Source organism: Pseudopipra pipra, chromosome 5, assembly GCF_036250125.1.
Source record: "Pseudopipra pipra isolate bDixPip1 chromosome 5, bDixPip1.hap1, whole genome shotgun sequence".
Lineage (NCBI taxonomy): Eukaryota > Metazoa > Chordata > Aves > Passeriformes > Pipridae > Pseudopipra > Pseudopipra pipra.
The window spans coordinates 1777343-1795092 of record NC_087553.1 but is presented as its reverse complement, the minus strand read 5'-3'; the positions used below and the strand labels follow the sequence as shown (position 1 = coordinate 1795092).

General features: G+C 43.8%; 1 protein-coding gene across 2 annotated transcripts in view; it reads right to left on the bottom strand.

The window, feature by feature from the left end:
• Nucleotides 1-307: 307 nt before the first annotated feature.
• SHISAL1 (shisa like 1) overlaps nt 308-17750 on the bottom strand; it is a 237231-nt gene continuing 219788 nt past the window's right edge. The window contains exons 5-6 of one of the 2 annotated variants that reach the window (XR_010430513.1): nt 11701-11816; nt 308-4351 (exon numbers count right to left, since the gene is read on the bottom strand). Coding sequence is in view for 1 of the 2 variants with exons in the window: in XM_064654079.1 (XP_064510149.1) it covers nt 4351 (1 nt within the window). In the remaining variant the exon portion in view is untranslated. The remainder of the gene's footprint in view (nt 4352-11700; nt 11817-17750) is intronic. The other variant, XM_064654079.1, reaches the window with a different exon arrangement.

Here is a 17750-nt window from a genome sequence, read left to right as displayed (position 1 = left end):
ATTTTGTTGATTCCTTAGCAGCCTCTGTTCAGTATCTCACATTTCCCTCTTAAATATCTGGTGGTAGAAACTTCTGGAAACGTGATGTATTTATTTATGCAGTGGCCTCAGCCATGTTTCTGTGGTGTGGTTTGGTTTTTTGGGGCCCTTTCCCCCTGTCTCCCATCCAAGCATCATTCTGTGTATTAAATACACTATGGAGTGCTGGGATCTGGGGATCTCCCTGCACATGGAAAGGAAGCCATAGATTTTGGAGCTATTGAAATACAGGGAAGCTCAAATCTCTACAGCTATTCCAGACAGCCTCTGAAACACTAAAGCAAGTTTTATTACAGAGATTAGTTTACATTACACTCATTTATTAAAACCTAAGGACATCTTTATAAAAACTACTGTATATAAAGACAAGAGCAGTGCAATAGCAGTGTAAAACACATTTTTGGTTTACTTGGCAATCACTTTAGAAAGACAACATGATTCATAATATGAAGTCAGAGAATGCTGCAAAAAATAGGACAGGATTAGATCCAAAACTAGATTAGCAAATCACTGGACACTGGCACGTATTGATTTCAAACATCAAGTGTTATGTAAACAATATTATTGTCAATGTATTGATAAAGAGAAATCACTGCAACCCTAGAATTTCTAGTTAGCTTAATTAGCCTAAAATTTGTCTGCTGACTATTAAAATAGACTATTGTACTGTATATATTCTTAGTGATTTACTACTTTTGTAAAAGGAGGACTAGAAGAAATGCCTGTCTTGCAGAAGAGGATTGTTTGAGGCTGAGAAAAGGTGTTTCTTCCTGGTGAGTGGCTGAGGTTTTGTTTTTGCTGCTTTATACCTTTCATACACCATCACTGGTGGTGAAATGGAACTGACTCTAAAAAAATCATTTTGACCTGTTGCTTCTTCAAGTGGACAGTCCTCATACAGAAATTACAGTAAAACTATAAAAAACAGTTATCTAAAAGAGCTGCTACAATATGCTGAAGTAGACATTGAGAGGCCGGATTATTTTCACTCTGTTTTTGTAAAATTGATAACCAGGCACAAAAGATGGTTAATTACAACACCAAGTCCTGCACAAGCTTTATAACTTATCTTTTTATGTCCTACGTTATACACAGCAATTATTAAGAAGTTGGACACTGAGTTCTCAGTAAAACTGAAGAGAGAAAATGAGTTGGACAAGGAAGGAGGTTTCTGGAGCATGAAGGTCATTAATAGCCACTGAGACAGACAGCTGCCATTGTAACCTAGGCTGTAAATGTTAATTTTAGATCCCTTATTTTTCCAGCCAGATCAGGATGGACATGGAGGAAAATATATCTATTTTAGTCCAGATTCTTTCTTACAGAGAAAGGTTGTGTTTGAACCGGTCTCTGCAGGAAAAAAGTGAAAAGTTCATTGCAGTTTTTCTGGTTCACCATGATTTTGATCAGGTAAAAGCAGGGGGGTATCAGAGCCCAGCTACAGAGATGGCTGAGGTGTTGAGGGGGCTGTTTGTGTAGCCAGTGCTCTTCTACAGTGTCCCAAACACTGAGGGAGAAGGGCAGGTAGGGAATCACATGAAGTGCACTATTTCCCTAGAGGTTAAGGCCCAGCTAGCATTAGTCTTACTCAGGATCTTATATTCTGCTAAAACAGAGAAACTATCAGGTGATTCTAACAACACACTTGGTGAACCACAGTTCACCAGCTACAACGGGGATTTATCCATAAATTAACTGGGAGGCAAAATGAGAATTTCAGCCAGAGAGAGTATCTACCTTCTATTAACCAGCTCTGTATAGAGCATAAAAGAAAACAAACAAACAGAAAAGCACATCCATTACAAGGTATACATGTACTAGAAGGAAAGCATAAAACTGCTCAGTTATAACGCACAATTCCCAGAGGGAAAAAAACCCTTACAAAATACAGTAAGTCACACAAACCAGTATCTAATACAAATTCCTCCATGAACATAAGCTTTTTACAAAGCTCTCTGTGTGGCAGTCTTCACCTCACAATGGTAGTAGGTGCTGGCAAAAAGGGAAAAGAAGCCAAGAGTTACTGCAAAGTGCCTAGGTGAGACTGATTACTCTAGATATGCACTTTTTTGGGTGTAGATATGTATTTTTTTGAGTGTCTGCAGGGATTACTGTCCTTGAAGACAATGAGGGAGTGTGGAGAAGGTGTGATGTTGGCAGAGCCATGGATACATTGCCTCCAGCTCCGTGGTTTCCTTTGCTTTCCTTGGGAGTTGGCACTAAAAGCACCACCTTCCAGCTCACAGGATCAGCTCTCCCACCCCGGAAGCACAGACCCTTTCCCTGCAGAATCCCTCATCCTCAAGGAGAGAGCATTTTGGACTGTCTGCCAGGATCTGCAAGGTCCTTACAGCATGTCTTTGCTGAGGGTCCTTTTTGCTCCCAGCCGAAGTGCTTTGGATGGTTCTGCAGTGCCCCGATGACATGTTCTTTTTGGAAGGGTTTGCAGTGCCCTGATTGACATATTCTTTTTGGAAGGGTTTGCAGTGCCCTGATTGACATATTCTTTTTGAAAACCTAGAAGAATCTCTGCGGTTTAGTGTGAATCAAGGTCTAAAAAAATACTGGCCCTGTTTTATTTGAAGTGCTGTGTCACTCCCAGTGCCAAACAGCCCAGCTGCACTGGGGCAGCTCCTCTGGGGCTCTACAAGCTGAGTTGTTCACTCAGGAGCTTCTGTGATGAGTGAGAATGGGCCAGGCATCAAGCTCAGCTAGGACAGGATGGAGTCTGATGCCCCCAGGGTGGCACTGCCACCCGTGGCGTTTGAATTCTTTCTCTTAGCTGTGGCCTGTCCTTGCTCAGTGACACCAGGCAAGTTTAGTACTTGGTTTGTTAAGAAAAGGGGCTTGTGCATGCTGGTATCCTGCTCAGATATTGAAGGCTGGGCACTCTGGTGATCTCCAGCCTTGTTGGGTCCTCCAACACAACTTATTCCTGTCTGGTTTTAGTCATGTACCATCCTGCACTCCAGCAGCCATGAATTAGTTCAGATCACTCAGAACAGTGTCCCTTTTTAAGTTCAACAGGAGAATAAAATTCACTCAGCCAAAGAGGTCCAAAAGGAAAACTTGATTATTATGCATTGACCACGTGTCACTTGTGTTGGCTGTACAGCAGAATGTATGGTCACTTTAAAGTTATTCAGATTTACAGGGCAAAATATTAGGCCTGAAGGATTAATTTGGCATTATCAGGGCTTTGTGTTATGACTTCCAGATGAACTCCTCTGTTTGGTTGCCACTGCCAGGTTCTCCACATATACAGCTTAAACAATTGAACTTCACAGGGTTTGCCCATGTAATTGATACTGGGGGATTTTAAAATAAGACTGTCCTGTGGAAAGTTAAGTCACCCTATTGCAACCTGCTGACCAAGTACTTCTGTGGTAGCATCACTGTCCTTCTGGCTCACAAATGAATTCTTACATTTGTGAGGTGTAAACTCTGAAGCCAGTCAGTGACCGAGGGAGTTGGACTATTGTCTTGTAAAGCAAAGAGAAAATGGTATTATTGCTTTTGAAATACACAGCTGGCCAATTTTTTTGTTGTTGTTTTGTTTCTTTTTCATCTTCAAGGAGTGTGAGGGTGGAATTGGGTGCCTGTGTTGCTTCCTAATAAAGCTCCCCTCTTGAAGAGGGTGTGTGAACCTGAACTTGAGATGTGCTCAGCTGCTTGATGTCTTAGCAGAATCATTGCCAATGATCTTAAAATGTGCATTAAGGTTGAAGCAACTGCTACCCTGCAGCTGGACTCACTGAAAGGGCTTTGCTTACCTTGCAATGCATATGGTAGATATGGTTAACAGTGATGAGGATTGCCAGCATCTACCCCATCGTGAGGAAATGCTCACCAGAGAACTTTGGAAAAACTCACATTCAGTATTCTGACACTTAGATTAGGCTCAAATGGCAATAGATGGATGGGGAGGCAAAGAAAAGTTATCTACCACAGGTTTGTCTTGTGATCTTTTTCCACCTTTGTGTGGATTTGCCAGAGCAACTTAATTTTCTTCCTGTTCAGCATTTTCTCAAATATGGTGCTTTCTTCCAGAGATAATATTGTTGGTCTAGAACTAAAATATTGCTTACAGACTACTCTCTCCTGGAGACTCTTTCCATATCATTTCCTTACAGAAATTGTCTGAATGATGTTTGTCTTCAGGTGACTTGCTCCATCTTCCTCTTGTAGTCTTTCTCTCTCCTGCTTATCCCTAATTTTTCCCTCCTCTTGTAATTCAGTTGATTTTTCTTGAAAGCTGCTCCTTGAAGTCTGGTCCTACCTCTCCCATCTTGAGGCACATCAATATGATTTTCTGGAAGACATAAACCACAAATGTTTCATGAGCACACAACATCAAAGTGTTTCCTTGTAAAGGAAAACTTGCAGAATTCTCAGTTGTGGATTTGATTTGGGGAGGCAAGAAAGAGGAAGGAAAAGCATGAAGAAGGTGTTAAGAAGCCTGTAACCTTCCCTCATTAGTTCTGTTTGGTGCAGAGTGAATTTTGTGCTGTGGATGGTTGCATTCTCCTCTTTTTATTCTGTACAGTCAGGGAGGATAAGCTCGTTTCTCCCCGTTTGTATCAAGCTGAACAAAACATTGTTCTGAGGTCTGGGTGCATATCTGAACTCTGGGCCCTGTTCCTTTCATATGATGAGAAAATGTGCTTCTATTCCACATACATAAGTGGATAAATAATATATTTATGTGCTTTCCTCACAGAAGTGTTCCAAGTATTCATAAGTTCTTTTTGCTTGCAGTGCCTCCTGCACATAAATGCTTTAAATCTGCCCCAACTTCCCCTTGTGCAGAGTGTGTGTAACTGGCCCTGGGATCCAGCCATATATGAGGCTGAACTGGCTGAAAGCCCAACTAGGGGAAAGCTTTTGAGATCACTAATCATAGTAATAAATTAAAGAAATGCATCTGTTTGCTCCAGCAGGCAACTGGTAATGGTACAAATACAAGCTGTTGGGTATCCAATAGCAACAGCACTTAATTAACTTCTCCCACCAGAGTTCTTTGCATGATGGGTAATCCTAAATTTATGTGCTACATTATACATATTGCATTCCATTAATGTGTAAAATATAAAGGAACATGTGGTTCAGGCAGCAGAATATCTGTGGGAATCAGCACGTTTAGTGTTTCACCCATCAGAGACTTGAGTCTCAACTTCCACCTCAGCAAAACTCTTATTAAAATTGCAGCAATAGATGTACTCAACAGTGCAAGGTCAGGTATGCAGTCACCTGGGCCGCAGCACAACTGTCTTATCCTAATTCAGATTTAGAATTGTATTATCTTCATTCAGATTTAGGCACTTCTCACAGTACTCTCAGCCAGGGAGGACCCCCGGGCAGAAAAATGCAGTTTTCTCACAACTGAACTCTGAGGATTTAAGCCAAAACTCAATCACATGAAACCTATTTCAAGGTTGGACAGCTGATTGCTTTTTAACAATCAAACAGCCTAGACAGCCTTATTCATGTCAGAAATACACAAAAAATGCACATTGTTTTGTTCTGCCACTGTCCTTTTTCGACACTGGTAGAAATGCACACTAACACAACATGCAGACCTGCCTCTTGTGAGTCTGCAGGCAGCCTAAAGTTTAAATTGAGTTGTTTGTACCTAGAAGAGAGTCTCAGGAGACTTAGTTATAACTGATTTAAAAAATACCTGGGGAGAGAGAATCTGAAGAGTGTGAGAACGTGTCAGGGCTGGGAGGCACCTACATCCTTCAGAGCACCTTCAGTTGTTTCTGTGGATTGCCTCGTGTGCTTTAGCTCTGATGAAAGGCTCTACCAACCCAAAATCTGCATAATTTAATTCACTAGACTGTTTGACAGGATGCAGATTGATTGATTGATTGATTTTAATATAAATGTTTAGAGATGAAGCAGGTAGAACAGCCATTTGGGTGCTCCAGGACAGTTTTAAATGTGTCAGACCCATCAGCCAGTTACTCTTGTCCTCTACTTTAGAGTCCCAAAGTTGCTCCTGGGCAGATCCTTCTTCCAAGGTTAATGCAAAATCAGAAGTGTCACCAAGCTAAAGCGAGAGTTACTGGAGTTGCTGGATCCAAAGACCATAAAAAAAGTTTATGAATGTTTCTGTGCTGCACAGAAGCTAAAATATCGCTCCTGTGAGTAGCTTCCATTTCCTGCCAGTTCTTCTCCCGAGTGCAGAAAGCTGTGGGAGGATGTGAACAGCAGAGCCAGCAGCACAGACCCCACTCTGCTCTGAAAGCCTCTCAGGCTCTCAGCCTCTCAGGTGGGAAGCATCCACCCCGTGTTTTCCAAGCTCCTGGCTGAGCCTGGTGCTGAACCAACAGCTTCTCCCCAAAACCAAACCCTGACAGGACAGAGGCTGGGCTGAAAGGTGCCCTTCCTCCAGGGTGTGTGACTGATTGATGGCTGGACCAGGAAAGGTGAGAGGCACTGCTTCAGATGGCTGGGGTTCCACAAAAAACACCTGCATTTTCCTAAGGAAGACAAATGCTGATTGCCACGTGCACTTAGAGTGTTACATTCCAGTCTCCCATCACACTGTGCTTGGCAGCAGAAGCCCTGTGTTTGTCACTCCTGGGCACTTCTGCAGGATTTTAATGCCTTTTGAGCCGAGGCCTGTGCTTTGGAGATGGTTCACATTGCTCCTACTCACTAGCAAAGGTTATTGTACCTTTAGATTAGATATTGGGAAGAAATTCTTTACCATGAGGGTGATGGGACCCTGGCACAGGTTGCCCAGAGAAGCTGTGGCTGCCCCATCCCTGAAGTGTTGGAGGCCAGGTTGGACAGGGCTTGGAGCAACCTGAAATCGTGGAAGGTGTCCCTGCCCATGGGGGCAGGGGGTTGGAACAAGATGATCTTTAAGGTCTCTTCCTTTAAGGTCCCTTCCAAGCAATTCTATGATTTCCACTGCCTGACAAGGAAGTAGCCAACTAAAATAGTGCCTCCTCTTTCACAGCAATAGCTTTGTACGGTGGCTTAGTTCCACTGGAAAAAAAATGACACCCATTAGTAGTGAAGGAATGATTCAGAGCCTCTGGAGCCAAGTTTTTTTCAGAGATTTCTGCCATTTTCTGACAAATGAGGTAAACAGTTGCCATGTTCACTGTCACAAGGCCTCTTGCTAAGTTGGTGTTCACATAAAAGCACCATCCATCACCACAGCCCCTCCAGAGCTCAGGTACACCCTGGACCCATCACTTACAGGAATTGTGGCTCACAGTTCACAGCAAAGGGACCAGTCTCTGCAAATGTCCAGATCTTCCTCTGGCATAAAATTGCACTACACTGGTCTGAGCAGACCTGTTCTGATCCGTGCCTGTTGAGTTCTGCTGCAATGCCTTCAAATCTGGCTGTGCTGGCAGAGGGGGAAAAGCTTTCACTCTTTGTTCCTAGGAAAAGCTGGGATGCCAGGCTGACAAACAGCTTCCAGCAATAAGAAGCCCTTGGTGGATACACTGATTGTTACAGGCAATGGGAATGTCCTCCTTCCCCCAAAAATGGAAGGACAAGGGAGGACACAGCACAATGCACCAGACTCTGTAAAAGCCTCCCAAGACTGAAAGGAAGGATGTGAGAAATTAATTGCAGGACAAGCACTAAATGAAAAGCCATTCAGTTGTCTGAATATATTTTAAACCAGAAAGAAATAGAACATAATCTAATCCCTCTGCCTGTGGAATCTGCCAAAGAGCAGGGAGATAATTTTCCTAGCTTGGCATCTGTACACTCCTATGGCTGGGTTATACATAGCATTTAATGCTACACCCAAAATGCATGTTGAAAAGTTGCTTGGGTTACCAAGTCTTAATGCTTAAAAGTTCTGAAAGGCCAGAATGAACAGTGCTGGTGCAATCTCAATCTGGCTGTCTTGTCTGTGTGAGAGAAAATGGAAAGTCTCAGATTTCTTAGGTGGAGCTCATCATCTTTTTTTTTTTTATTTTGGGAGAACATCAAAATAGTGGAATGATTCGGGTTTTTCCGATGTAGGGGAAACTTCAACAACAGTTTGCCTCAGGTTGGCTCAGCACTGAGGAGATTGAATGTTTAGGTTTTTTGAATTGACAAGGAGCACTTCAGCATTGAGCATTGGCAGTGGGTGTTGCCATTTTCACAGAATCACAGAATATTTTGAGATTTGGAAGGGACCCACAAGGATCAGAGTCCAACTCTTAATTTTGCCATAAGGGAGCATTGGGTTTGCCTCTGTTTTCATCCCCAGTTACCTCATTTTTGGTGAAGCACAAATTCTCCTCTGGTCTAGCTATGAAATGCACCCACATGAGGTCAGATGAGAGGATGACCCTAAACAGTGGCCAGTTTTGTCACAGCCACTGTGGAAAAGGACCACCCCCACTGGTAGCCATTGCTGATGTTTCTAAAATAATGGCTGGCTCAGGGAACACAGACATCTGGTGCTTAAGAGTTTAAACAAAACCCAGGCCCTGGAAATTTTCAGCTTGAAAAACAGACTGAAATTTCAGCTCCAGTGTTATTTCTACTGCAGCTGACAATCCTGCAAGGCTGGAGAGAAATGTCAAAATATGTTTGAAAGCGAATACCTCGGGGTGATGTTTAGGCTCAAACAGAATAAATGTGCAACACATGCCTGATTTCATCAGAGTTAAGCAACCCCTCACCTGCAGACCTGAGGAAAGGTGATGGAAATACCTGGGATGTGTTACAAGAAGCTTTTTCCCCTGGCAGGTGTGATCTTGGTCATTGGGGAAACACATAAATGGGATCAACTGAAAGAATCCCTTTGCTGAGCAGTCAGAAATGCCTGGGATGCTTCTCCCCATCAGCTGTTAGAAAACACCATGGGACTTCATAACAGGTCCATAAGGCCCAGGGGGGCACAGCACAGGTGTAAATATTGATCATATTCTGTGGGGACATTTGGGAGGGGTTCCTATTTGAGTGCATGTACCCACTGTATTAAGGTGGCAGCCCATTCCTTACCTAGTGCAGGTGTGGCTGGCAACTAGAAATGTTCTCGTGTGCTCTGGATTAAGCACAGATGGAGAACTGTGAACTACAGCTCCTGTGAGCCATGGGGAGCAGCACCAGAGTGCTCAGGAGATAAAGCAGTTTCTGTCAGTTCAAGAGAAGATTTTCTTAGCAGGATTTTTCTGTCTGCTGCTCATTTGGGTAACATAAACTGCCCTTTTGCTATCATGGCTTGGGAATTGTCACCTTTATTTAACACCATCAGGCAAAAGGCAGATGAGTTGCAGCAATGAGCATAAGAACAGCTGGTGCCTTCTGGAAAGACAAGGTGTATTTACAAGTCTCCTGCAACGTGCCCAGAGCAGTGCTGGGATGTGCTGTGTACTTCAACATAAGCAAGGCTATCAGGACAAAGAGTGAATGGCCAATTCCAAGTAAAACTGAAAGTGAGCTGGACTTCCTAATTCTCCAGACATTTACAGAACCCTCACGTCCCCACCAGGGTGCTCAGATGTGTCACCTGGGGCTGAAATTCATCTGCCTGACTGTTGCCAAATTTTCCTGGAGGTGAATACCTGGCAGCCACTAAACAGCTGATTCACCTGAAGCAAAATTAATTTGCATTGTTCACCAAAAAAACCCCAACCCTGCTTTTGTTTTGTATAGTTTGAACTGTGCTCAGTTCCTTTCAAGACCTCAAGGCATCGTGACATCATGATATGGATGTCATGTAAGGAACTCCAGATTTATTACTCCACCTGAGACTGTGCTTGTTTTCGTGTAATTTTCTGATAACTGGAATGACCAAATGGCTTTAATTGCATTCCTGTCATAGAGGAAGATGACTTGAGGTATTTAGAAACAGAGAGGCCAAGAGGAACTATTGCTAGAGGCAAGAGATTCCTGACAGCCTTGTGGTGGGGACAGCTTTTGCTGGGGTGGATTAAAGATTATACCAGTCCCAGGGAAGCACCAGAAAGCCAAGTTTCCATAATTGATGCTGGGAAAGCCAGCTGCTGACTGCTCATGTTGTTGCTCTGCAGGTGGGAAGAAACCATTTGGATCATCTGAGTTTCCTCTGGACTGTGCTCACAGCAGTGGATTTGCTCTTGGGGCAACGTGTTACCACGAGTGCTGAAGGAGGAACAAGTCAGGCTCAAGGTGTGACTGGAACCCACACAAAAGTGGAGGGGGATTAGCTCCTACAAACCAGTCACCTGCCAGACTGTTCTCCTCCCTCCCACCTGGGAAATACAGGTAGGAGGAAATAGGTTTGTGCTTCCTTTTATTGCTCTTGCAGAGCAGAGCTGCCTGTCTGTGTCAGGGGAGCTAATTGTCACCTCAGGGCATCACATGCTACAAAAGGGAGTGCTGTCAGCTGACTCAGACACTGGAGCATCCTGGAATGCATTCAAGAGTTTGAGAAAGGGCTGCTAGAAAAAAGCTATAAGTGCCCAAACTATGAAGCAGCGCAATTTTAAAGACATTTCCATTTTAATAGTTTGTTATGAGTGTTGGTAAACGTGCCTTTTAAATTGCTCACTCCATTTCTTAAGAATCTCATCTCTTCTACATCGGTTTGAGGTTGTGCAGCTCCCATAAGGGCTGGGGGGGGGGGATAAGACAAACTGCAGGTCACATCACTGCTGAGAGCTGCTCACTGGCTTTAAAGGAGCTTTGGGAACTTCGGGAATATCTGGTGTTCCCATTGGGAAGGCTGGTTTGGGCACTTGTAGGGGACAGGGAGCTGCTGGTGGATGGCTGTGGTGGTTGTGCTGCAGAGGAAATACTGGGGGGTCAGGGCAGGGCTACTCTCCACACCAGAGGGAACTTGAAGGATTTCAACTGCTTATTTTCCAGCTAAATCTAAATCTAGATCGAAATCTAAATCTAATCCCAAAGCTCAGACCTTTGAACTAACAACAGCCATGCCCCTCACTGGTGTGCAGGCAGCCAGGAGACTGGGTTGCTCACATCAGTGCAGGGTCTCTGTTCACCTCTTTAAATTACTTTTAAACTCGATGCCGTGATTTTTGTCGCCAATATTGAGTTCAGAGGTGGTTTTCAGAGGAACACTTTGTCTACAGCACACGTTTGGGCTTCCCTGGTTTGGACTTGTGTCTAGGGCAGTGCTCTGAGCTGGTGGGAAACAAACTGGAACCAGTCAGGAATTGCCTCCCAGCTCTGCCCTGCAAGGAGCAGGAGGGCCCTGCACCAGCACTGCTTTGGCACATGGTTATGGCATAGGGCTCATCACCAATGAGCTGGATGCTTTTTTGGGAAGGGAAGCTTGGGACCTGCTCGGATGCTGTCTCCCAGACGGATGCAGGAGGAGACTTGGCACTTGGAGTGAGCCTGGAGAGCTGCTGCAGGCCAGGACTCACCTCCCCACCTCCCCCAGCAGCACTGAGGGTGTGAGAGCAGCAGCTGGCCTAACTTTTGTTATTAATGTGGTCCCTGGCTAACACAGCAAAGCTAAGAGAGAAATCTGGTTTCCTGCAGAGTTTCTGGAATATCTAGAATTGTACAAATTAAATACATCTTTTGTCCCATCAGCTGGGCTGGGTGGGAGGGGGATGAAACCACACAGGATACAATTTTTCTCTATTTTTTCCTAGAGGCCATATTTTACAATACTCACTTGCAAAGAGTAGTGATGTGAAACCAATAGGGTTGCTAACATAAATAAATATTACTTACTGTAAATAATGGTTTCTGAAGTAATCCTGTGCTTCTGAAAGTCAAGTATTTTTCAATTAGTGGCAATGTTTTTCATTTGATAGATCCTGAAATGGTTGATACTCCTGAACACTGTTCTGGAAGGTAAAAACATCCAGGAAAATTTTTGAGGTGTTTTATGTTGATTTTTTTTTTAATGGAAATATGAAGCATTCGAAGTTCTAATTTATGAGTTTTGAATAGAGGGAACAGATAAAGGTTTGAGGATATAAATTGAAAGGTGATCACTGAAAAGCTGTGTCCTCTCTCACTGAAGCATTGCAGCCTGACTTTCAATGATCTGAAATGTTTTCTTCCTCCTCTTAAGGTTATTAAAAAAAAACAAGCCAAACTCAAAACAGCTTGGGCCTTCCAAAGCATCTTAAAAGAGCGAATGGCCAATTAGAAGTTAAAGTGAAAGTGAGTTGGACTTACTCATTCTCCATTATATATAAATTCTTCATTACATATAAAACATTTATAAAAACCTCACATCCCCACCAGGGTGCTCAGATGAGTCACCTGGGGCTGAAATTCATCTGCCTGACTGTTGCCAAATTTTCCTGGAGGTGAATACGTGGCAGCCACTAAACAGCTGATTCACCTGAAGCAAAGCTAATTTGCATTGTTCACCAAAAAAACCCCAACCCTGGTTTGGTTTTGTATAGTTTGAACTGTGCTCAGTTCCTTTCAAGACCTCAAGGCACCGTGATCATGATGAATATGGATGTCACCTAAGGAACTCCAGACTTATTATTCCACCTGAGACTGTGCTTGTTTTTGTGTAATTTTCTGATAACTGAAGTGACCAAATGGCTTTAATTGCATTCCTATCATAGAGGAAGATGACTTGGGGTATTTAGGAACAGAGAGGCCAAGAGCAACTATTGCTAGAGGCAAGAGAGTATATTTTTGTCTGCTTCTTGAAGGTTGCTTTGGAAAGGAGATTATTGCTATGGGTAGTATAATTTAATGGCAGGGAGTGGGGTTTAATCTCACTTGACTTTCCTTAGGCACCAAAATGGTTAAATGTCTTAATTTCCAGACCCCAGGGTCCTTTATTGTCAACAGATAGCAACAGGCACCTCTGCAGAGCTCCTCTGGTCCTCCTGGGGCATCAGCCTGGGTGAATGATGCTGCAGGGACTCCCTTTTTGTCTTTACTGGCTCCAAAAAACCCCAGTAATTACTCAGACCAGGTGCAGGAGCCTAAAAGTCCCCTGCCTAACTCAGGGAGGGAGTAGTCCCACTGCCCCCAAAACCCAAGTTATAAAAACGTGCAGGATGGATTTCTGTAAACATGATCTTCGGCCTCACACTGCCACAAGCAAATCTACAAAATACAATCTCCCATGTAAATATATCTTCTGTGCAAATGTACAAACACACAATCTTCTCTGTAAATATACATATTTACAATCCAGTACCACCATGTGGAGTTTGAACTGGAATCTCTGTGTTCTGGTTAGAAACCTTCTTCCCTCGTATTTATTCGTGAGCAAATTTAATTATTAACACATACAACAGACCTGTAACACACCAAAAGATTCTGATGGAAAACCCGAGGCCTGTGGGTATTTCCTCACACACAGCTCTGGGAAGAACCACAAACCTTGGAATATTTCTATGTCAGTGGCAGGGACTGAATGATCTGAACGTCTCTGATTCCAGCTCATCCCAATCTCTCAAAAGCTGATCTTCCCAGCGTTCCAAATCTGTTCCCACACAGCAGCTCTGATATATCCCAGATACTCAGGTATCCTGATATATCCCAGATATTCCAGTATTCTGCACTTTGGCTGAACTCTCACCCAGCAGTGCCATCTCAGATCCAAGAGAGCACAACGGGAAGCACAAGGGGCTTTACAAGAACCTGCCCTTCTGTGCTAAAATCCAGGTACATGATAGGAGAGAAAGGCCTCCTTTCATGCTGACTGACAATCTGAATTTAACAGATGTGCTAGAAATCGAAGGCCAGGTTTAAAAAGCAAGCAGGAAAACTTACCATGTGATTTATGATGTAGCTTGTTGGGACGCTGCCATTCCCTGCTTACACCATCTCCTAATGCACCAAAAATATTGACAGGGATATTTAAAAAACCCAACCAAAGAAAAAACACAAACAGCAAAACCTTGGTATAACAGCAGTGCTTGATTCAGCAAGAAGAGCAGTTATAGAGTGTATTCTTTTATTAAGCCTAGTAAATTTTAATTTTTTTTATAATTCCTTTGCCATGAAGTGATCAATTTATTTATAAGTGAAGGTCATATATTAAATGGGTGTTTCTGCAAGCTCTACTCAGTGTAAGGGATCTTTACTACAATTCTAAGTGTTGTAACAGGTCTTAGCAACTTCCAGCTGAGGTTAAATGCAGGCTGGTGTGGTTTGTAGCTTGACACTAACTGAGCTGTACGGAAAAATTAGTGAGAGAAGGAAAAATGTGGCCATGGGAACTATATGTACATGTATTATGCTATTTGCATATTTATCTATTTATTCATCTGGCCCACAGTTTCTGTGTATGCACCTTTTATACGGAAATGCAGCTTAAGTTTCTTGGTAAAATTAAAGTTTAAACCCCTGAGCTGAACAAAAGCTCAGGCCAACCTACATCAGGTGAACATCCTGCTCCTTTTACCCTGGAGCTCTTTGCCCCCTTCGGCATCAGCAAAATTCAATCTATTAAAATTGTTGCCTAGCATTTTATCCTAACAAAGGATTAAAACAAACAAACACTTCCATGGAAATTGAACTGCTGAGACTTGCTCCAAACATTAGGCTGGAGTGTTCAGGTACCATTTGCAGAGCTTCAAGGTGCTGACTTCTTTCAAGGGCCATGAAGTCAAATAAAACTGAGAGCCACTGAGATTTCAGGGGATTGAGAAGCAGGACTCCATCTGAAAGAAGGTGGCAATGTTGATTTCCAAAGCAGATCAAACTGATATTTTTATACCTCTGAATAATGAAAATATGAATACCTTGAGCTGGATCCCAGCTGGATCCCTATGAAATACTGCAGGCTCTGCACTCCCCTGGCAGGAAGGTGGGTGCTGCAGGGGCAGAGGGGGCACAGCAGTGGCCCTGAAGAGGACAGTGCCTGATCCCTGTGCCCTCATCCAGCAGCAAGGAGGGCAGGGAGCTCCTGGGGGTGCTGGAACTTCTCAGTCCCCACCTCATCTCTGCCTTTCATCCCACTGAGGAGGTTACACCCCCTTTCTTTCTCCCATTTCCATTTTTCTCTCCTGATTATTAACAGTTTTTTACAAGAACTGCTGCTTCCTCCAGGAGACCTGAAACAAGATTCATGTGCTGCCTCTCTTACCCTTCCTTGCCAGAGGCTCAAATTGCTCCAACTGCACAACTCCCTCTATTTAGGAGGGAGGAAGCTGGTTCAGCACTTGAATTTTGATCTCCAAACCTGGGGTTTAGCCCAGAGTTGTATATTTACTCCAAGTTAACTTGGCTTTTTTATTTACCTGTGCACAACACAGGGAATTCTGTCATTTGGGGAAATAAAATGTGTATTAATGGCATAAGAGAAAAAAAAATAATTATTGAAATATTTCTTTTACCAAAGAGCTTTATTTTCTGCTTTCACTTTTCGGTATTGAGGGTTAGTCTTCTGAGTCAGAGATCAAGAGAAAATATGTAGTAATTGCTGTGTTGAGAGCCAAATTTCATTGTACGATGAAAGTCACTGTGTTTCCTGCAACTGTTCTTTCTGTGTATGATTTTTGTTTCCCCCACAACTGAATTTGTGTGGCTTTTCCAGTCTGAAATTTAAAGCCGTTTCTTTTAAAATAACTTCCTGAAGATACTTCAAGAAAGAGCTTTTTTAACGTTAACAAAATTACCAACAGTTAAATAGGAGTAAAGCCTTTGCAATTTAATCTGGTTCTGTGGTGGATCCAGGTAAGTTGCCTTGCACATAATCATCCAGGCAATAAATAATGTTTAACTTTGTTCACTTGCAGCTGGGAGCAGGAGGGTAACACCCACAACACCAGCACTGGAAACAGCACAACGTACTGGAAGGGATGTTGGAAAGACAATTTTATGCAGAAATGTTTCTTCTCTCTTTTCCTCTCTGCCTTTCCCATGTAAAAAGCAACAGGAGAAGTTGAGGTGTGTCGTGATGTGGAAAGAGAAGCAGCCAAGGAGCCTGGGCAATTTCAGCAGAGTGCAAAAGGCAAGAAAACAAATGGTTTTTTCGTGGTTATCTGAGCTGTATTGCCAGTTTTGCAGAGAAACATGTTTTGACACTCTGGTGGAACTGTGACTGGTTTATTATTTTTAAATTGTCTCACAGCTGCAGCCAGATAAGTGTCTGCTGGGGTGTAAAATGTCCTTTGGCTGCAACAGGATCTTTGTGCATGGCTCAGTGACCCCTGCTGAGCAGCATTTCTGGAGTCACAGAGGAAGAAAAACCAGCACTTGGTTGGCGTCACTGGACTGAGGTATGGCTTGGTGGGAGTGATAATTTATGAAGCAATGACATTTTTTTGTTGTGAACAATTATGACTGCCAGCTGGTGGCTTATTCTCAGTTTGTTCTACGTCACTTTTCATTATTTGCTTATTTTTTTTGCATCTGTGTGCACGCTTCGTACTGTGGATCTGTTGTACACTCATTTTTTCATGAGAGAAGTTCAAGCTTCTTGCAGTTGCCCAGTGGTGAGTGCAGTTATCAGGTATGCACCTTAACAATAGATGAGGCGCAGAAAGGCTGGAATAATTCAGAACGATGAATTCAACCATAGCTATTAAATATACACACTCTAACAGAGAGTCAATTTTCTTGTGTCCACTATAATCTTACATGGAAGAAATTGGAAGCCACAAAAATAATCTTCACCTCTTCAGTGCTACCACCACCAGTGGCTTTCTGTGCCCAGAGAATGGGAGAGCTGAGGATTTGGCAGGTGGTGCCTGAGATGAGACTTTGCCCAGAGATTCCCATTCTTTGGTGTGATTGTGCAGTCCCATGGCATCAGCAGCTATTATGCAGCAGCTGCATAATCAGGCATTTATTGGAAGAGGTGGGGAGGAGGAAGGCCACATGTTTGTCCCCTGTGTTCCCTAATGGCAGAGGATGATACAACTGGGAAAAAAGCATCGTGTGATTTTGGTTTTTTGATGTGCAGCTGTTGGTTCGTGTTTTCTGACTGCTCAGTTGTGTGATGGGATTGCAATGGTAGGGAAATGTGCTGCTGGGGTCACAACAATCCCCTGCAGCTCCAGGCTGGGGCAGAGGGGCTGGAAAGCTGGGAAAGGCCCTGGGGGTGCTGGTGACAGTGGCTGGACATGAGCCCAGGTGTGCCCAAGAAGGCCAAGGGCACCTGGTTTGGATCAGGAATAGTGTGGCAGCAGGACCAGGGCAGTGCCTGTCCCCACTGCTGAGGCCACACCTCAAATCCTGGGGGCAGTTTTGGGCCCTCAGGACAAAAAAAAGACATTGAGGGGCTGGAGCGTGTCCAGGGAAGGGAACAGAGCTGGGGAAGGGTCTGGAGCAGCAGGAGGGGCTGAGGGAGCTGGGGGGGCTCAGCTGGAGAAAAGGAGGCTCAGGGGAGAACTTCTTGCTCTTTACAACTGTTTGAAAGGAAGCTGAAGACAGGTGAGGTTTGGTCTCTCCTCCCAGGGAACAAGGGACAGAACAAGAGGAAATGCCCTCAAGCTGTGCCAGGGCAGGTTTAGGCTGGACACCAGGAGAAATTTGTTCACTGAAAGGGAACAGCTGCCCAGGGCAGGGGTGGAGTCCCCCTCCCTGGAGGGATTTCAAAGCCATCTGGATGTGGCACCTGGGGACATGGGTTAGTGGTGGCCTTGGCAGGGCTGAGGGAACGACTGGACTCAATGACCTTAAGGGTCTTTTCCAACCTAATGATCCCATGAAAACTGATTTTGGTGTGAGTGACTCTTCTGGGACTGCAGCCTCACACATTCCCCACATAAATCAGATTTTAAAGAGCCATTCTCCTTAGGGTCCTCACTTTGGCCTTCTGTGCAGGATCTAGCTTCCCATTCTTCCCACTG